The sequence below is a fragment of the Corvus kubaryi genome, unplaced genomic scaffold, assembly GCF_017639235.1.
Source record: "Corvus kubaryi isolate FWS band 111438036 unplaced genomic scaffold, C.kubaryi_AGA036_p1.0 37398, whole genome shotgun sequence".
In the NCBI taxonomy this organism is placed as follows: Eukaryota; Metazoa; Chordata; class Aves; order Passeriformes; family Corvidae; genus Corvus; species Corvus kubaryi.
Window position 1 is genome coordinate 43,867,995 of NW_024581137.1, and position 22,045 is coordinate 43,890,039.

The following is a 22,045-nucleotide window of genomic DNA, read 5'->3' on the forward strand; positions in this document are numbered from 1 at the left end:
GTCAAACTAAATAATTGTAATGGTCTCTTCTGATCTTGGAATCTACGACTGTACTTCCTGCAATTTCTGTAGACCCTTTTACAATGATGGATAACATCAATCAGAAAGAGCAGCCTGTCCATTCCCTCCTCACTCTTGCTGGACCCTGTTTCTCACCTCATTTAGTAAACACAGATACAAATGGTGCCGCAGCAGTAGGGGGATGAGATGAAAAGGTAAAAGACAGCATTTGTTCAGCTGTATGTTTCCACATGGAAATGTTGGTTGTTACTACGATCACATTCTGATATAGGAGATGTCCTGTTATAGCTCACTGATTAATGGAGACGTCTGTTCCTTCTTGGGGTTCAGCAGTCGAACTGTATTTCGTGCTTCGGAGGCAGAACATTCTGTTCAGAAGTTCAATCTTAATCCAATTGAACTAATATGAACAAGATGCTTCTTATCCCAGTTTGGTTTTAAACTTTTAGACTCATAGGATGAAGTTAATATACATAAAAGAAAATTGCTGTGGATCTGGACGGCTTAATTTTCATTCTGAATTTTGAGTTGTATTATGTCTTCACAAACTCCTATTTAAATAGATCATTGTTTTCAGTAAAAAAGAGCCAGATGACACTGTTTATATACCTTGGGGTGGAGGGAAGAGAACGAAATTCTTGGGTTCTATCTACATACTTGTCCTATTTCTGTCAATTTTGATTTTTCTTTCCAGTCTTATGCTGGTGGCAGCCACATAGTGTAAAGGCAGTTATATTGTGGGATACCTTAGGTACAAGAATAGCAGAATGCAATTCAAGTAGAAAATTAATTATTTATATAGAAGGGTACCAATTTTGTTCTGCAGGAATGTATAAAACAGTTTACACTCTGTTCAGAACATAGGATCTATTCTGTTCACGTAAATCTGTATTCTGAATTTCTAATCTTCAATAAAATGTCTAATGTCTTTCATATTTCACTAATAGATTCCTTTATTTAAGAATTTTATACTTCTTTTGAAATATTTTACATTTTAAATATTGGTTCCATCTTATTCAGAACTGTGTTGATACATCACCATTGTTGTGACATGTGTCATTTAATCCAAAGCACCCTGAAGAAATTTGTTCCCTCAGAAAGATGAACAAGAATCAGTTCTAGAACTGATATGTTTAATTTCAGCACTTATACCAGGATGCAAATCATGTTTCTTACAGAATATATCTTACGAAATCTTACAAGATAGCCATCTATCTGTTCTTCCTACCTCTGCTTCTTGGAATCCTATTAAACTTGAATACCAGAGTAGTCTCCTTGATATCTATAGATTTTGATTTAGCAGGGTGCAGAAGTAATGGTTTTCGAATGGTATCTTGGAATCAGGGACTGGCCTGGGTTGGAAGGAACCTTCAAGATCATCTAGTTCCAAGCCGCATGCTGGGGGCAGGGAATTTTCTAATGTCCATCAAGGAGGGCTGTGCATGTTTGCACAGCAGTAACTGTGTGCTTTTGTTTCTTTCTAACATCTTTGCATACCTAACAACATGTCAAAAGAGCTTCTGTCCCTTCCTTTACCCATGTTAATGACTGACTTTTAAATCCTCTCATTAAAATTGTCATCTGGTTGCAAATAGATTACACAAACCCCATTGGCATAACTCATCATTTGACCTCCTAATGGCCTTACTCAAGCGAGAAGGAACCTGTGCACACTGCCTCTGACACTGCATTTTTTTTCAGGGTTTATGACAGGCCTCATTTAGCATGGTCTCCCCAGCCCAAGACTGATAAAGATCTCGCCTACTGGAGAAGACGAGGACAGGACTTCAGTGTACTACTGAGCTATTCCCAGAAAGCCAGTGGGGAGATGAAAGGCCTGGCTGCAGCCCCAGGAGCACCCCGGCACCCCAAGGAGAATCAGATGAAGGCGGGGACAGGTGCACGGCATGTCAGAAGAAGCGGCTTGCAGGAAAGCTGTGAAGTGCCCAGCACCTGCAAATGGCAAAGTCTGGAAGTGGAAAGCTGGAACCAGCCAAAAAAGGTAGGGAGGCAAATGTCCGAGGGTGACAGGGAGAAGCTGCTTCAAGAGCTGTATTCGCTGACATTGGGAGACAATGTACTCAGCTCCCACAGCAGGGGGAAATCACAGTCGTTGCCAAGGGTCCTTTCGCCTGAGAGCATGAGGTGCGTGGAAATGGCCTCCCTGACCAACAGTAACAACTCGCTCAGCGTAACTAAAACCCCCTTGTATCCCCCAAACAGACTGAGTGTGGAACCAGCCAAGCACCATGGAACGGGAGGCCATTTCCTTCCCCTGGTGAAGCCCAAGTATGGGAGGCCTCTTAAGCCTCCATCCTACGAACTGCAGCAGCAGACTAGGGCACCTGCAGAAACCATGGGTTTCCAGGACCACTACCAGAAAGAGGAACCTATCTCCTACTTAGCCAAAGTGAATGAGCCAAGGCAAGATGCAGACTCTGGTTTGGAGCCCCCAGTGTACGTACCTCCTCCTTCTTACAAATCCCCACCTCACCAACATGTGACCCCACGTTCCCCCAGTGAAGTGCCTAACACTGACCCGTGCGCCAGCAGTGATCCACAGGGTCCTGCAGAGAGGGTTGTCCCCTGCCAACGACCAGCCATGAATACTTTTGAAGTGGGGGGTGACCCTTGCAAAGACAACCATTTTCCTCATGGGAAGCAAAGCCATGCAAGGCGCCCTGCTGACCACCTGCGTTCCGTTCAGTATATTCCCTTTGATGATCCTCGGATACGACATATTAAAATTGCACCACTGGAAGGTCTGCAGGGCAACTCTAAACACACTGAAAATGCATGTAGTCCCAGTTCTGGTGCTTTGCAAGAGAGAAATCTTGAAGTACAGTACAACAGTGCCTTTGTGGATGCATCAAACTTGTCCAGTTCTGCAAAGGGAGAAAGAACTTCTGACAGCTCCACCCATAGCAACAGATGGTTGGCACCATCCGTTCGAAATCAGGAAAATTGTGCCTTGCCGGACCAAAGAGACAATTGTAGTGCAACTAATCACAGCCCCCGTAACGAAGCCAGCACAGAGTACACAAAAGGCAAACTTTCTGTAAGAAATTCACATATGGACAACACCTGTGAGACTGTTACAAAAGTGAAAAAGTTTGAACCTGGAACTGGGATGCAGAGCAAAAAGAGTTCAAAGAAAAAAATGAATGAAACTATATTTTGTTTGGTCTCCATCCCAGTTAAATCAGAATCCAATCTGCCAGATACAGATAGGAACAACAACATAACTCAGAGCCCTGATAAGAACGGGTTTGATCACAATGGGGCTTTGCAAGAACAAAGTCTCTTAAGTATGTCTTCAACAGACTTGGAGTTACAAGCACTTACAGGAAGCATGACCAATAAAAATGAGTTACAAAAACAAGAGCTGTGGAGACCAGAAGAGTTCAAACAAATGAATGACCTCAGATTTATTCAGCCCACAAAACACAGAGAGCTCAAATATTCTGGCTCCTGGCCAGGTGATCAGTACAAAGACCAGCAGACACAGACCAGTTTCTCTGAAGAACCTGAGAGCCCACAATTTTTCCATGGTACAAAGCCTGGGCAGCCTGATAGTAGCAAACTGCTGTCTCCAAAACTCCTGGGATGTACAGCATCCACGATGGGGGCAAAACAGACAGGATCACCTTCTGATGAAAGAGGCTGCAGGCAGAGCGGTTACGGTATGAAGGGCCAGACACACCTCAGCCAGTCTAGCAACAGTGCATTTTCCAGGACTGCCACCTCAGTCCTTCAGGCTCCCTCCCCAAAAGCCCACCAGAGCCAGCCTGTGCCTGTCCAAGAGAGGGAAAATGGCCTTCTTTTCAAGGGAGATGTAGTTAAGGGAGAAACAGGTGCTCCCTGCAACAGTAAAGAGCTGTTTGGGCAGTTCCTGTTGAAACCTGTAAGTCGCCGTCCCTGGGATGCAATAAGTGAGCTAGAAAGTTTTAACAAGGAGCTGCAAGGGCAGGAGGAGAGCACAAGCAGTGAAGAAGATTTGGCAAGTGCTGCAGCTCCTCTGCAGACAGGTGCCTTTATGCAGAGGAGGGAGTCCAGAAATCAGAAGTCAAGCCAGGAGCCAAAACATGGTGGGAAATCAGAAGTGGTTGTGCCAGAGGTGCCTGTATTTAGGTCAGGAAGGGTTAAAAGTAAGTCTGAAAGTTGGAGCATGGGGACAGAGTGTGGTGGTGCCGAGCCAAGAGGTGTTGGCTCTCAAGGCTCCTCAAAGCCAGGCGGGAACAGTGAAGGAGTCAGGCCAGCAGATGGAAGTCTGATAACAAAAATGGGGATGGGGGAAGCCAAGAGCAGAACGAGCAAACAGCCAGTTCATGTTGGCCCTGTCAAAAGAATTTTGTCCAGTAGCCCAAGTAGTTCATGTCACAGTAATCCTTTCAATAACCCTGTTTTGCAGGAGATGAGTGAAGACCAAAATTACCTAGACTTTGTTAAACTGAGCAAAGGGGCAACTCCCACAAATGACAGGGTATTAGAGAGAGGGTCAGTAGTACGCTTGTCACTAACAAAGAGGAACCAAAGGTGCTCTGAGCCAGATTTGAGGTCAGTGGGACTTGATGTGGCCCCAGAACCTGGTGCTAACAACTCTGATCACTCTTCAGATGCAAATGCAGTGGAAATCCCTGTGAATGAGTCATTGCAGGCAAGAGCTGCAAGAATTTTAGGTATAGATATTGCAGTGGAGTCTCTCCTTCCAGATGACCACGCTGGGCCCCACCCAGGCACTAGCCCTTCAAATGGTGCTCAGGACTTTGAGTCATCATCAGTGGGGAGCACAGTAAGTAACAAAGAAGGAAAAAAAGAGGATTCTTATGAAGGCAGACGAAAGTGTGGCTGGACAGAGAGTGCTCTCTTTGTCAGAGCTGGAGGACGATCTTTACACCCTGATGAATGCCAGGCCACTCACCAGGAAGCCAGCACTAAACCACTGGTAACTGAGCAAGTTGTTGAACAACCTGTGAGTCCCAAGCAAGGTGAGGACCAAAACTTGGTTTGTAAGTCAGCTGCATATCAGCATTCAGAAAAGAGAGTGAGGAGCACCTCGAAAGTGATAGAGACACTCCAAGGCAAGCTTACGTCTCCACCCAGCCGGACTGCCATGGATCGCTTGGTGCGAATGAAAGAAGTTGACTCTGTGTCGCGGATGAGACGTCTGAGCATTAAGAGCGCGGACTCAGGAGAGGAGGTGGATGAGGAGAAGCTGTTGAAGGTCCCAGAGGAGAGAGGAAGCAAACTGGCAAGCTCAGGGGCTGTTTCCAAGCGTGTTATCTCTCTCAGTGAAAATGGATGTTTAGGTGGAATGGACAAGAAGAAGATCGACAGAGATTTTTCTTTAGGTAAGACCCTGTTATGGGAGATCCAGATGGGTACTTGTTCCTTATGTAATGGCATGATCGGTTTGCTTATGCCCACGTAATGCTGCTCAAATAGTAACAGGCTGTAGGTGGTACTATCCTCATCTGGGAGCCACCCACTTTGCTCTCCTTGTGGAGAAGATGAATGTTCTCTGATCCCATTTTAGGAATAGTTACTGTAAAACTTACTTGTGATATGGAAACTCATTCACAGAGTTTGGAGTGCTCCCTAAGGTCTTATCTCTGTCTCATTGTTTCAGGGAATGGCCCGGCTAAAACAGTGGAGTTCAAAGACAGTCACTCTAATGCCAGTGTTTGGGAACATGTGGTGATTTTATCATAGCTGTTCCTTGAATGCCCATTTTTTTCCTCCCTCTAATACTTAAGTAGACACATACTATATCACAGTTCAGAAGAAACTAAAAATAAAAATCTGATGATCTTCTATGAAGCCTCTGGGAAATGGCTGCATATAGGAGCCTGGAAAATTCTCTCTCTCTCATGAATGTTTTCCAGATCAGATGGTGAGAATAACTGTTAACCCCAGGACAAATGGAAAGTTGACTTTTTCAGTGAACACTTTTTTCCCCCCTATTTTTTGGTGTTTCTGATCTCTACAGATATGTCTATATATATCTACAGATATATCTACACAAGATATAAACTTGTGTAGTCCATATGCATTCCCAAAGTAGCATGAGCTGTTCCCTCTCTAAAACAGTTTTCAAATAGCATTTTGTTGAACAACTGAAAATCAGTTGTTGCCATAGACCTGTGTAAAGGGATAAATCTCCCAGGCCACCTGCCTAGTCCCTTCAATAAATTGGAGTGAGAAAACATACAGCGTGAAAGTTGTTAAATTAGTATTAATCTCCTCCTTCCTTTTTCCATCTTCTCTGTTACAGTTGACACTTCACCTTGAAATCTGCACAGGTTATTCATTTAACCTCATTGTTATAAATCTGTTCACAGTTTTCCGGTACAAATGGACTGAAATTAAATGGAGTATACTTTAAACTGGATTTATGCATTTCCATCTGAAAAGAAATGCTTATATGAGCTCTAAGCATTGACTCCTGCAGTCTTGCAGCCTTTTTCTCCATGTCTTTTTCTGTATCCCACATCTTTGTCTCTTTCTGCTCTGAACTGTTTTTCCCCAGACCAGATTTTTCAAACAGACTAATTCAGCTTTCTTGTACCCATCAGGTCTAGTATGCCCCACATGCATTTCATATGCTTTCCTCCCTTGAGGTTTCTGCTGGAGTGAAGAAAATAATTGTTGTGGTGACATGACTTCAGGGATGTATCAAAACAGATTGTGTGCGTTTTATTGGAGAGTTATTCTGCAGTGAATTAGGTCTAAATTTATCCCTCTTGCTGACAATGCTAAGCTTGTATTCTGCAGTGTGTTCCCATTGCAGCAGTTCCCTCACAGCCATAACAGCCCTCCCCATGTTTGGATGGCATGAATGTCCCTTCCTGCTGCGCAAGTCCAGTACTGCAGGGTGACACCCATGGGGTGGGCATGTGGCTCCTCCACTGGCCTCTTCCCATCCAAAGAGACCCTGATTTGTTGATGGCCCCAAAAGCTTCACCTTACCTTAACAGGGCAGGGCTGAAGATTCATGTTTGTAGAAAGGCCTGAAGTTGTGTCTTCCTCTGTTAAGTCTCACTCCAATTTCCAGACTAGCTCATTGGTACCATTGAAAACCCAAATGAGTTGCTTTCAAAGAGCAAATATTCCATTCTAAAAGGCCATTCTATTTGGAGCGAGGCAGGGCGATGTTAGTCTTATATTGCAGACTGGGCCTGTCACAGAGGCTGCAGCCCTTACCAGAAACAGGCTTTCACATGTATAATGTAGCTTGGCAGACGAACAGTCATCTCTGAATAAGAGCCCTGCCAAAACTGAGTGCAAGAAGCTCATCTTACTATGCAAATACTGTCATTAGGAGAACATCTCCAAGTGTTCCCAAATGCATTGGATGTCTTTTCTCCTTTGCTGTTTGAAGACATGAGGCTGCTAATCTGGCTTTGTTTCTGGAGAGAGCATTTCAAATGAGCTTAACCAAATGTTGAATAAACATTTCTGTGTCTGTGCTAGAACTCCAACCTCTGTCCCCCTCAAAAGGGTGACCTGGCCTGTCAGTCTGGCACTTTTGTGCCCTTGGTTTAAGTGCTGAGGGCATGGGTAAGCTTTCAGGGAATATACTGAGCCATGCAGAGACTCCATGTCTTGTGGCCCGATTTTCTCCCTCCCCGCCCCTGTCCTGCCACTCCCTTAAACAGTGAGCACCTGAAATTTTGTGGGGAATTCTGTTAATGTGAATGTGTCTGGCCTTAGGAAAATCAGATTTCTGAAATGCAAATCCATTTTTATTCTTAGGTCAACCTGTCACAGAACAGTTCAGAATTTTATGTTCTAACAGTTTAGATGGCAAAGTGTTTACAATCAAAAAATTGTTTCTGCTTTAGAGGCATTACACACCATCAGTGCATTACACTTAGAAAGATGCAGCATTATCCTAGAGCACGCTAGCCCTCAAAAAAATTTTTCCTGATGATTTTTTTGCATTCACATGGTGTCTGGAAATACCAGAAAAGGCTTAGCAGAAATCATAGGTGTTGCTGGCACAGACTCCTTTCTTGGCTGGCCTAGCAGCTTGAGGATGGTGGGCAAGAGAAGTGATAAAAGATTCTGCACCACGAATCCACCCACTGGGGCCAAATCCAGAATTCCTTTCTTAGCCAGTTCCCCCTTGACATGAGTCTGGATGCTGCAGATGGACACTTGCACATAGGAGCAAAGATTTCCCTGGAGGATTTTTATGCTCTTTATGTTTGAATGAAGACATTCATTCACATCAACATGAAAGTCCTGAGGAAGAACGTTTTACTCCAAAGTGAGATATTTATGTGTGGAACTGTTTTCATGCTCAGCTGTTTAAATGCGAGTGCTGTGGGAGTACAGCCTACGGGAGGGACGTTTAAGGTTAGCACAGATACTCCGGTTGCGTAAGAGCAGAAGCAGCACGCGGCAGCGCGGCTGCAGCGCCTGTTTGTCCGGGGCCCCTCTGTGCCTGCAGACTCCTCCCTAAGCAGCCCTGGCTCCTACACGCCATGACCGTGCACCCCAAGGGCAAGTCCGGTGTCTGCATGATAGCGCTGCGCAGGCACACCTCACAAGGCAAAGCCTTTTCATTGTAATCCTATTCCAGGGTGACGAGGGTGAAGGAAAAGGCTCATGTCTGCTCACTTCATGGCCAGCATTGGGATAAATCCAATTAAAAAATCTGATAGAAGAGTGTCCTCAGGGGTTTGAGAAAAGGAAAACCAACCTGTGGTATGTCCTGTGAACTGGCAGGAGGGAAGTTGGAAATGAAGAAAAGCGTTAGTAAGCCAGTCCAGTGCTTTAGTGAGTAAGGCTGAAACATGAACTGCAATTTTGCAGACCAAAGTGAGACAGACTAACCATAGGGATGCAATGCAGCTGTGCTTTCCTGTTTTCTGTTGAATTAATCTGAAATGAAGGATTTGCAATCAAATGAAAAGACCCTGATGGCTACATGGCATAATCACTTCTTCAGCCAGCCTTACACACCCTGCAAGGATGCTTGAAGCATTTACTGGTCCTTAGTGTTCAGTACAAGGGGGAGCAAATCTTGTGTCTTTTTCCTTCTTGTCAAAGCACCTGAAAACTGGAAGTAATCACTTAGCATTCAGTGTGCTTGTTCCTACCTACCCAAGGCCTTCCCAAATTCTGTCTCCATGCATTTTCCAGAATTGTTCCCAAATTATACTGGTAAAAATACAGAATTTGGCTCAGGAATGCGATATGTATCTTTAACGCAGAAAGTCCATTATCAGCTTCTCTTTTTTTAATAAAAACTAGGGAAAAGATGTGTCATTTTCACAGCTAGCAATATTGAATAGATTTCACAATGCATTATTAAGAGTGTTTTCTTGTTTTTTCCAGATACATATGACCCCACCAAAGTTGAAAAGGTGTGAGAATAATGAAGAGGAGTATAGAGAAATTTCAGCTCTACTAAGAATGTTTCACTGATTTTTTTTTTTCTGGGTGCTTTTTGTTTGGTTTTTGTTCTTTAATGTTTGGAAATTGTCTCCATTTGTGATGTTCATGGTGTACTGATAATGCCTTTACCACTGCCACTAGGAATTAGCTATTCATGTCTGAAACTGTTGCAGAGACCACAGAAAAATCTGACTTCTACTTTGGAACCATCTGGCTTGGTAGTGTTTAAGACAATACCTGCCATTGGCAAAGAGTTTTCATCTGAACTCTTATTTCAGTCTTCAGTGGGGATGATGAAATGCATCAAGTGAGGCGTTACATTGGTGTAAATTTAAACGTGAGAGATTAGTGAAATTATTTTTAAAAGAATGTGAATCTATAAGCTAAACTTCTAAGTATCTACATTCTAAACTTTGTTTAACTTAAGGGATTTTTGGCCATAAGTAGAAAGTGCTGCTGCACTGTGTGGGGGAAGGAATGTGAAAGAATGGTAGCAAAGACTGATTGTAAAATTATCTCTGACTTCCAGAGTTTGATTTTACTTGGATTAAATACTTCCCACCTAGAAAGAAGAAAAAACAAAACCCAAAAGATGGAAGACTTTTGTAGTACAGTGTACAGAACATGTAATTATAGAAGCTGGCAACTATGTTTCAAACCAATGCAAAGTATACCACTGGCTGTTTTGCACTCAGTATTACCTATTTTTGTTTTGCTGTTTAGAAATTCTTTATATGAAAGTATAGTAGCTGGTTTAAAATAGCCCATTTTAACAAAGTAACTATATTTCTTGTTACAGAATACTATCTATTTTTCTACGATGTAAACAATTGCTAACAAGTGGCAAGTATAAAGAAGTATTATTATTATTATTATTATTATTATATTTTAAGAAGACTTATTCCTCTGAGTGGAAGGTGCCCTAAGCAGATTTCACTCATATATCTTAATGCACACACCATATTGCCACTTACTCAGTAATGCTACCTTATTTTGTTCTGAAAAAAAAAGCCATCTATCTATCTATGTATGTATGTACTAAAAGGTTAATTTCTATTTTTTCCCCACTCAACCCTTGGATCGTTCTTCTTGGAGCCACTTTCTGAAACACACTGAGAACTCTCCAGGCTGGTGTTGCTGCCATTCCATTCCTAGGATGCTGATTACCAAAAAGCGGGTTTGGATCTTTGTCCCAGTGTTGCCAAGTGGCTCAGATAAAATACTTGCTTGCTTTCTTATCCTTTGTTCCCTTTTGCAGATTATGAGTTTGGATTAGGCCAGTGCACAAAAATAAGCAAAACTGGGTTCTTCCCTGAGGTCACCAGGTGTTGCTGGGGAGAAGTTCAGGTGTCTTTTTGATGGCATTTAAATACATGGCTTTAAATATATTTTATCTGCACACACAAATGCATGAATTACAGAATTTATAATAAAGCCTATGCATTCTGCCTGTTGATCCTGAATTAGCCTGCTTAGTTTCTGTGTCTTTAAAGCCTTTATGTCCATTCCTGTAGGTTTTTGTAAGTACCCATGTACTAACATTCTTCTGATTACGTGTTCATGTACTTCACCAGTCTATTCTATTGGCCTTTTCTGGGTTTTAGCATAATTTTATTTTTTAAAATCTTGTAATTTCTTGAAATATTTTTCCTAAATCTGTAATTTGGAAAGAACGATCGGGAAAAACACTCATCCTGTGTTTTGGCAGCAAGAATTTCTTGTCTGTAACACATGATTCTGTTACATATGGACTATTTAAAGCTTGCTTGAAAAGAAAATGTGGTGTATAATTTATTTTATTAACTCTTGTGCATGCTGCGTAGCAATACTTGTTGACAAACTGTTCCTACCACTCATACTGTATTCACCTCTCTTCTTCACCATCTAGGACATCTGGGGACTTGTAAATAGCTACAAAACACGTTTTCCCCCCGGTGTCTCCCCTTCTGAATCCTGCCCATAAAAAAACAATTCAGAAAGAACTGCATCAACTCTTGTCTTCCCACTTCCCAGTAAAGCTGAGATGTGTAGCAATTAATTGAAAGTTTTAATTTATCCTTGGTTGCTGAAGAACTGTAAATAGTCCCATATAAGCATTCCTATTACTTTCTGTTTATGTCTCCATGGAACAGAAGTTTTCTTTGCACTTTATTTTCTTCTGCTAGGAATAGGTTAATTGATTCCACAGTGTCTGTTTCATCAGTCATGTCGAGTAATTACTTTTCCAAAGCACACAAACATCCAAGATCTAAAAAAAAAAAAAAAAAAAGGCAACAGTATTGCAGGGAAAGTTTTATTGGCCAAGAATAAGAAATTAAAACCTAGAAAGTGGGTAAGCTTTGTTTTGCAGTAGTATGTGACTGACCAGTGGATGAAGGAGCAGAGTTGCTCCTCCTTTGGAAATGGTGTATTCCTCTAACAACACTGATAGTTTCATTTGATACAGACAACTGAGAAATCCATGGGGTACAGTTTTCTGAACAGTTGTGCCTCAGTGTTTCTACAGTGTTTATACCATGGGTCAGCTGTTGGAATGGACTGGATGGTACTGTAGCTGAACCACCTTTCCAGAAACCTTTCACCAGTTTGCAAACAGTCAACAGAGAGCCCCCTTTACACCAGACATGGTTAAAAAACAGTAAATGGTGATTGCCAGTGCCTGTCTCAATGGGTACATAAAACTGTCTTGGCAACAGCTGTCACTGGTAATGGCAACAGCAGGAGCTCAGGACTGAGCGGGTGCAAAGGTGGAGGATGTGGCAGGCTGCTTCCAGTGCTTCCTGCAATGCAAGCACAGTGAGAAGTGAGGAACTCTGCCTTTATTCTAGGAGGAAGAGCAGAGCTAGAACCTCAGAAATTGTTTTTACAAGCTGCTGTGTATCCAGCTTGTGCTGCTGCTGTGCTGTTGTAGCTGGGGAAGCTGGGGTCGGGGGAAGAGACTGGTTTCATGAGCATTCTCAGAAACTCATGAAATAAAACTCCCAAACCTGACTGATTTATACATTTTAAAAAATGTTTAATGGGAGCACTCCTCAGAACCTGGATGGCTAAAGAGGACCTGCCATCTCCTTCCCTTTACCCTGTTGAAATCCAGAAGGGACAGTCACAGCCTGAGGGGTTGGTGCCAGTAACAGCGGCTGGTGGCAGGGAGATAAAAACGAACACGACGTTCCAGGCTCCTATCTCCTGTCTGAGGGAGAGAAGCCACCCGCGAACTCCGGGGCTGCTGAATAGCCCGAGCCTCGCGGACAGGGCAGGACGGCCTCTCTCGGTGCGGCAGAGGCAGGGGGAGCGGGAGTGGGATCGGGAGGCGGGCAGGCTCTGCCCGGGGGCGACGCATCTGGGGAGGGCAGCGCGCTCCCTCCTGCGGTTCCCGAGCGCCAGCGGGAAGTTGGTTTCCCCGAAGAACCGCTGTTTGCGGGCCCCACACCATCCTCCTTGCTAGAGTCGTCTGGAGCTAGACAAAGTGAGGTCTGAGCAGCGCTCCTCAGTGTTTGAAATCCCACCGCCACCACAGCTAAAGGAGGGGATGGGAAGGCAAAGGAGGGAAATGCCTCTAATGACCTGAGACCTCCGCTGACAGAAATGCCCGGTGATACAATACATCTGACCAAGCATCATTCTTCAGATTTTAACTCAAGAAGCCTTCCCCAGGGATAAGAAGGGCTGTTGTATTTCATACCACAGGTTTGTCTTTATTGCAAACACCAGCATCGTGTATCAAAACCATCAAGTTTTCTTGACTCAGCTCCTGATGTGGGGAGCAAGTCTTTGTACTGAAACATCCCATGACTCCAGGAAAACAGGAAGGACAGCATATGCTTAAATTGGTAAAGTCACAGAATTAACCTCTCACCCTTAGAAAAGAACTAGTTCCATCAAGCTTATTTAAGGATAAATATTGGAATTTTGTAAAATACTTCTGTTTAATATCACAAATCAATATAAATATCTAGAGTTAACATTCTATTGCCTTTGCCACATGAACAGCCAGCTGAATGTTAGTTTTACAGTGCTCGACCTTCTCTTTGGGTTAAAATGTTGATATCTTCTTCACTGCCCCCTTTCAAAGGAGAAAAAAAAACAGGGAAGTGATTGGGAGAAGAGTAGAAATGAAATGTTCTTGCATTTTAAATGACAAAAGTTCTTGCAATTGCTAAGTGGGTCCTTTTGTCCAGATTCAATATCTGATAGAGGCAAGTATATGTGAGAAATTAATCTTTACTTGGCAGGAACCTTCAGCTCAAAGAAGATAGACAAAACAGTGCTAAAAGGAATGGAGAGAACTGACAGCTTGTCAGACTTTTGAATGTTTTACATAAAGCTGTCCTTTTGGAAGACATTGGTATTTTCTTGGTTGAGGATCAAACAAACCCCTAATTTCCCTCCACTGGCAATAAGCCACAGTGCCGCAGCCCTAATTTACTGGAGTGAGTTTTAATTACAAAATTTAAACTTCTATTCTTCTACATAATCCAAATAAAGGTTCAAGCCGAAGATTTCATGAGATGATGACTATATGACTGAATTCATTAGAAAAGTTGGGAAATTATGATTTCTTATTCAAATTTGCATGAAAATGTTCACTGTACCTCCCATGTGGACTAAATGAAACCTGTTTACCATCAATTCTATTTTTAAAGAAAAAAAATAGTATTTCAAACAAAGAAAAAGGGAATTCCTGATATCAATAGCAAAGCCCAAAACCACAGTGCTACCTCCCACCCATGCTGAAAAATATGTTTGCAATATGGCATGCAGAGCTGCACAGCAGGGACAGGGTGAAGGCAACATAAATCAGAATTGACCGACACATGGCTGAGATTAGAAATAGAAACCACAATAACATACATATTATAAAATGAAGGAGGAACTTTCTACCCTTAACAGCCACAATCAGACCAGCAGAGAAAATAATCAGAACCATTCTGAAAGCCATTCCTGACCTGGAAGGAAAACAAGAAGATATATGTGCTAGACAGAGTATCAATATCCATGTGTCTTTGTCCTTATACAATACAGATAATTCTCCACACTGACTTTTAAGATACTGTGGCCTTTCTCCAAAGCTAATACTATGTCATTGCCTTGGTTTTCTTCTCTAACTAGTCCACAGGCAAATTTAGTGGGATAAAAATAGAGGAAATAGGGGTAAGCAATTTTAATATTATTTATATGATATCAGAAGATGAATGTGTTTTAAGAATTTTCTTTGTACTCTTTTCCTGCATAATGCCAATACTGTTTCTGGGCTTACATGTAAACCAGAGGGGTGCTGTTATTCAAGACAAGACATTTTCTGAATAAAGATTTTGCATGAGTACACTCCTCTGTGATGTTGTTGATGTTGTTATCATGAAGTAAAATGGAGCATGTGCTCTGTTGTTTGCACTGCCTTCAAGAAAGATAAATGTATTGGTGAAGTGTTAAAAGGCTGCAGTATTCTCCAGGGGTCTGCTACCTCCAAAACTGGTCATGACTGGTCTGTTACAGCATCAGGTACAGAATTTTTTGTTTGCTTTAAAGAATTTCTTTCCATATCCACATTGTCTCAGATCAGCACAGATTCTAGTTCACTCATTTCCAGGTTGTGTTCTGTTTGTCTGCTACCTGTAGTGTGTGTTCTGCCTCTCTGTGAGAGTGGATTCCTCCTTTACTGCCTGGCAACCAGCCATGTACAGCGGCCAAACCTACACTGCCAGAGCATTTTCCACTCCATGTCAGTGTTTTCCCCTCCCTTTGCAAAAGTTGATATGGCACTGGGATAGTTTACTTTGGCTGTGTTGCAGTAAAGAATGGCATGTTCTGTATCTGTGCTGATAGGGCTTCACGAGAGCTAAGTTATCAAGTTAATACAATTTTTTTCCCCAGGCAAAAGTGTAGGTTGCTCATGGCTAGAATGTGCAGCTCTGTCTCTTGTCACTGGCTCACAAGCAGGTTAGACCTTACTGTCACACTCACATGTATTGGTTGCTGTGTCGAAGCAGTGGATTCATCCCAGTACTTCTCACCTGTCACCAACAAACCTGTGGAACAAAAGACCCAACAGATCTGGGGAGGCTGAAGGTAGAAATCATTGTGGCAGTTTTGCTCTCCTCTTCATCATCCAGCCAACCTGATCTCACTATACCCTCTCTTTCCCCACCTGCTTGAAGTATAAAAACCTCTAGCCTAGCATAATCCCATCTTCCACCCAATTTGAGTCTAGCAACCATTTTTCCTACGTATTTTCTGCTGGTAGGAGAATGCAGGTGTTCAGTTCTTTTCAATTGCTGATATATGGGGTTTTTTTGTTTCTACTCTTTACCTTAGTTTTGATCCCTGAATCAATTCCAACATGTTGTTCATTACTTTTTGCAGATGTACATAACAGAATGGGCCCATTTGCTATCAGCTACAAATGGCAGAAGTCCCCAGGGTCCAAACTGTCCTGTTACATTGAGACCTGACATTCAAAGCAAGGGGCTGACCGTATGTTGGGGAATCCACACACAGCCCCATAGGAAAAGTGAAAGCATAAGAGCAGAGACCTTTCTGCACTTGCTCTCACCCACTCACACCCACCCTCTCTGCTGTATCAAAGCTGATGCCAGCCCCTCCACTTTTGCTCCACTGAGCTCTCTCTCACTTTTGCTGTTGGATGTCACCTGGCCAGCTCTCACATGGCATGCTTCAGGAGGCACATGTTCTGCTTGCTGCCATCAGACAGGGACTGGGGCTGGCCAACATAGTCTGTGCTCCCACCAGGCAAATCTGTCAGTGCTCAGGCCCACCCTGGCTTGCAGAGCACATCAATGGGAAAGCATAGTGGTGGCTAAGGGTGAGCAGAGGTTGCTCAGCTCTCACTCAGAAGTTTCCTTGTTAAGTCAATCAAAAACCCTCCCAGCTGCAGGACTTCCCTTCACCCCCTCTCCAGCACTAGCTGGGAGAGCCACCAGCTCACTCACCCTTTGCCACTTCAGCCCACACATGCCTGAACCTTGATAATCGAATAAGACCCTCAGCTCTTATCTTACTCTACGCACACCTCATCTTCCTTATCTCTCCCACTGACCTCTCACAGCCCCTTTGTTTGACCTTTCTGGGTAACAATGCTATGTTACCAGGTTCAATTAAAGCTACTTTATCTCTCCAAATCTTCCCTTTCTTGGGGAAAGAAAAACAGCCCTCTGGAATCACTTTGCACCATTTATGCAGTGAGGTGCCAGCCTGCAGAAGTGTGATACCTCAGGAGATGATGCAGAGAGGAAGGAAGCCAACTCCTTCCTTTTATCTCTTAAAAGAAGTTCACTTATTGTAATAATAATTGAAATCAAGGCAAATGCTTGGGAAAAAAATAAAGGAAAAAAACCCCTAAAATCTCTTTGAGGTGCTATACTATGCTCTGTAGCAGTGTATTTACAGGCTAGCTGTAGCTCACTTTGCCATCAACAGCTAGTCCTTGGGAAAGGCTGGGCAGATGTTGCCCTAACCAGGGAGCTTCAGCTTCTCCTCTTACCCCTTTCCTGCTTGATTTATATTTATACTGCAACATATTTAGACTTCCTTTCCATGTACTGCCCCAGATACAGCTGTTAGCCTTGGTTTCAGCATAGTAGCAACAACAGCCAGTACCCTGAAACCCACTGAGCCATGAGCATGGTGACCTGGCCAGCTCACGTCATTTGAAGAGGCAGGGTTATGACATTTTGTGGGCAGGAAAGCTTGTCATTTGTCCCATTTTCTCATTATTATTTTAGTGTAATGTTTAGAGTATAAAGGAAGTCCTCTGCTCTCCCAGTGGTGGGTCACACTATAAATACCCCAGATGGCACAGGACAAGGAGGGCTGTAAAACTCAGGATGTGGGTCACAGGATGGCTGTCTGCTTGCTGTCTGGGAGAACACGATAATAAACTCCTGCAAAGAGCTCTGATAACACCACATGAAAGGAATACAAACACTGTGGAGATCTTCGGCTGCTGTAAAATGTCACTGCTCTCTTCAGTTCATGATACGCTGCTTTTCTTATTTCCTTCCCTTCTCAGCCTCCTCCTGAGTGCCTGAGGTTGAAAAGTATCCACAAATCATTTTTTGCCTTCTGCATTAATTTTCAGCTCCTTTTCCCTCTCAGTGCAGACACACCTCCGTGTTCCTGCAACATCCTCCTTACCAAATGCAGCTCTCATACAATTCCAACACTTCAGCCAACAGTCCCCTGGAGGATATCAGCACCATGCCAAAAATACAGAGCCCTTTTCCCTGCCCCCAAGAGACACAGGCACTGACAGCAGGGAGGTGGGTCAGGACAGTCAAACAGAGGCCACCAGGTTCCTGGGACGGATTTTAAACAGAAACATTCCGTATGTAAAAATCATCCCTTACTCTCCCGGAGAAGTTAAAAACAAAATTCAGGAATTTTGTCAACTCTTGCAATAAGAGGATGTTTGTTGAGAACACTGTGCCTTTTATTGCAGTTTTATTATCAAAATATTATTTGCTATGTCGTTGGTGTTTTAAGAATCCTGGGATAAAGTTTTTGATAAGATTTAGAAAGAGTATTTGGGCGGACTGGGAATAATGAAACAATTGTGGATTGATTTTAAACCTTCAGAAATGGTCTTTGCAAACCCTCTTTTCCCCCCCACCCCAAAAGTTATTCATGGTTTTGATCTGAGTACCTAAGTATTCCCCTCAGCCTCAACCTTTCAAACCACCAAATCCTGGTGTGGACACAGCTCTATGGAGTGTCTATTTTGGCTGAATTCAATGGTTGGTAAATGCTGGAGACTGCATTTATATCTGTGCAGCTTCGTTAATGGCTTAGAAATGACACTGTTTTAGCTATGCAAGTGAAGCAGTACAGTTTTGTAATGTAAGTCCACATTTCACCCAGACAGGGTTGAAAGGTAAAACTCATGGGTCCTGAGGCAAAGCAGATTTATTTCTTTTTTATTCTCCTTCCCCCTGAGATAGAAACTGCCCTCTGCTGCTGAATCAGCAGGATGTGCCCCGTGACACTGACTTTAGCTGGCTGAAGAGCTGTTAATGGGTCTGAAATCCATCCCCTACCCCAGCCTCTCTCACACAGCATGCACAGGAGAGGCAGGGAGCCGAGAAAACAGCATGGGAGAGGGAAGCAGAGACCCCTGATACACACAGCTGTTATCTGTGATAAGCTGCATCCTGTGCCATGCTCCACCTCGCTGCAGCAGGGAAGGCGTTTGAACTCCAAGACCCTTTCTCAGTTCAATCCCTATCTGACAAACACACAGCAGGCAGCTGGAGAAAAAAAAACAAAAGTTCAATCCATCCCAAATGACTCAGTTTCAAAGATTTCTGGCCAATTTCCTAAAACTCTGCCCTGAGGATTTTTTTAGGCAGTGTCGGTATATTTGAACCATATAAATAACTGAAGAAGTTCATAATAGCTGTGGGGTGGTGAAGCAAAGAGATTGAGCGGAGATGGGGGAAAAAATACCTCAACTATGTGCAGGCAGGGCAGTAAAAAACCAGGCTGCTTTCAGGAGAGCGGCTTGCTTGGAATGGCTGCAGCTGATCTCTGGTCTCCCATCAGCCACAAACCCACCCGAGTGTGGCTGTTGGCTTGTGTGTCCCCTTCACAGGCCCTTCCTGAGCACTGTCCCTCTGACAGCCGCGTGTGACGGTGCTCGGCAGCAGAAACTGCTGGGACGGGAGCGGCAGATCTCCTTCCCCACGTCCTCCTCATTCATTCTCCTCACGTTAGCAGAGACAAAAGTCACGGCCATGATGTGTGTCTGTCTTAACTTCGTGTCATCTTTGTCATGGGGCTGCGCCGCTGCGCCGACCGCTCCTCACAACCCGCGGGGAAAAGCCCGTGTTTCCCACACCCGGCGGTGCCGTCCGGGCGGCCACACGCCGCTCCTCTGAGGGAAGGCTGCCACCGCATCTGGCTGCCTGTTTGTTTCTTTTCCACAGAAGATGGTTCGTCATTTCAGTGGTGTTCTGTTTTGTTTTGTTTTATACTGGTGCTCTCCTGTGAGCTAAAAGGCGACCGGCGCGCGCCCGCCTCAGTCCTGCCGCGGGCCCGGCGCAGCAGCGCCACCTGCGGGCCGGGAAATGGCGCCGGGGGCGCTGCCCGCGGCCCTCAGAGAGCGGCGGGGAGCGGCCGTGCCCGGCCGGACACCCCTGACCGCGGGGACACGGGCTGCTGGGGCCCCTGAGGTGGAAACAGGTTGTGGCAGGACAATTTAGCCGGAGCATAGGGTAGGAAGGGTGGCAGGCAGGTGGGATAGATAGGAGTCCAAGTCCTGTTGAACTGGAGCCTGGGCAAGAGCAGAAAAAGCTGGTGGGAGGTGAGGGTAGGGAGGCCAGGTATATAAGGTGTGTTGGCTTGTTGGTCTAGTTGTGACATACTGATAGAAGAACCATTTGGCAGACCTGGATAGGGATAAAGAATTCAGAAAACCTTTCAATAGAGCTCACACTTCCTTGGATTTAGCTGTAAGGTGTGTGTCATAGAATCATAGAATATCCTGAGTTGTAAGACCCACAAGGCTCACTGAAGTCTGTCTCCTGGCCTTGCACAAGACCACCCCAAGAATCACACCATGTGCCAATTACGTCTGTCCTGAACCACTTTCATTTTAACTCTCCTTAGGATAGGCCTACCTGGGACGATGTACCTGACTTCAGCAGCTCCTGTCAGGTCTGCAGAGGCACCCACTACTGCACCTGGTGTTGTGCTTCTAGGTGGCCAATCTATCTACTGCCATCAACCAGTTTATCCTTCAGCATCCCTAAGACACGTGGGTTCTGCTTCAGCAGATTCCCCAAAGGCAGGGGGACCTGCAACTACACTGTAAGAGGATTCACCAGGATTAGGAAGTGATCACAACATGCACAGAATTACTCAGCAGTGTCACCACATTCACCAGCTACCACTGACCTTTGAAAACTTCTGTGTCTACTTCACTGACATGCGCTCTTGGTTCTGAACCCAGCACCTCTACTCTCACTTTGGCCAAAACAGCATCATCAACATTTGACTCTTCAGCAAACCCTTTCAGAGCATCCTACTTGCCACCCCACCCATAGCTGTCCCTCCCTGCCCTTGGTGTCATGCCTGGCTTGATCTCATTTACACCTTGCACTCTGGCCAAAACCCTGTGGTTTTAATTCTTTCCTCTTTTTAAACTGGAATGCCAGTAATCAGTCATCAGTTTACACTCTACAGACACACTTTCTCCTAGTCGTACTGAATATCAACTTTTTAAATACAAAATAGGATTCTTTTAGAAGGAAAGAGAGAGCCATTCCCTGAAATTTTAATAAAAAGGAATAAAAGTAAATGCATGGCAGCCACACACTTCTCTGCCTGGTACAAACCCAAATTATGAGGTTGGACTTAGATACTCCAGGCTACTGGACTCTTCTGGCAAGGGAGAATCTTTTATTTTGAATGAATATTTCAAAACACATGGGGTTTATTCCAGTGATGGTTCTCATGGAAGCACAGCAATAAGATACTGTTTTCAAAACTGCAGTAAGCACAGTTTCTTCCCACTTGCCAAACCCTAGCAGCCAGAGCTCCATAGCTCTTTCCATGCCAGCCATCCTATATCCCAGTCCCATTAAACTTTGATACCACAACTGAATTGTTCCATCCCAGTCCTGTGGTTTCAGACCCACCATAGGCAAATTTGACATTTCACACTTGTATGGAAAATAGCTTGAGGGTGAAAAAGTTTGTGGAGGTTGGCTTTTTTCTTCATTGTTGATTGGGTGGAGATGGCTAAAGAATAGCTGGGAAAGGATTAGGCATGTTAGCTTCATGCTGGACAAGGAAAGCTGTGTCTTGGCATTTCTTTCATGGGGAGCTGGGTTCCAGGGTGACTGGGAACACCCACTGAATGGAACAATTAATTGTTCAGCTGCTCATTAGCCTCACCCATCACTTACACATTTTTTCTCAAAGTTTGAAAGAGCTGTTGTCAAATCAAGGCCATTTTTTCCTGAAATCCATCTCAATTCCAAGTCTACCTTAGATTTTCTCCAACCTTTGAATTTAGTGAACCTCGGCTATGGGGACAGGGACATTTATATTGAAATATGTCACAAGATGAGCTGGGAGAAAGAAAAAGGAATGTTTCAAGAGTCCAGTAGCATGAAGGTAATTTTTCACCCTTGATTCTGATGTAGACACGTTTGGTGAACATGACAATGGGTTTTGTGTGCTTCCCGTCTTATAGAGTGAAGCATTTTCAGGTCTGAAGGTAGGAAAATGTTGTACTGACACTACATATTTAGGACTGTGTTCTCTGTTGTTTCTCATCTGTTTTTCTTAAAATGTTTGTTTTTACAGCTGTCTACCCACCTTTTCTTTCCTGGGAGATGTGTAAACGCCTTGCTCCACCTCCTTCTCTGTAGTGACACAAAAGGCAGGCAGTGCTATCACATTGTCTGCACTGTGTCAGCCCTGGCTTGTTACACAGTCCTTGGAAGTCACACAGCAAGTCACACAGCACAGCGTAACATTTTTTACCTATGCTGATCCCTTTGGAGTTACAGACTAAGGAGATGAAGGTCAAGCAATCCAGATCTATCTGTGTGGGAAGAAACACATGACAATTGCACCCCTTTTGTCTCCCCCTCTCGCC

The 22,045-nt window shown here is 43.9% G+C and overlaps 1 protein-coding gene across 5 annotated transcripts in view; it reads left to right on the forward strand.

Moving 5' to 3' along the window:
* JCAD (junctional cadherin 5 associated) overlaps positions 1-11,730 on the forward strand; it is a 61,325-nt gene extending 49,595 nt beyond the window's left edge. For 4 of the 5 annotated variants that reach the window (XM_042042883.1, XM_042042884.1, XM_042042885.1 and 1 more), the window contains one exon: positions 1,723-9,360. In XM_042042883.1, coding sequence (XP_041898817.1) covers positions 1,723-5,452 — 3,730 coding nt within the window. In that variant the 3' untranslated portion in view covers positions 5,453-9,360. The other variant, XM_042042887.1, reaches the window with a different exon arrangement.
* Positions 11,731-22,045: the final 10,315 nt, after the last annotated feature.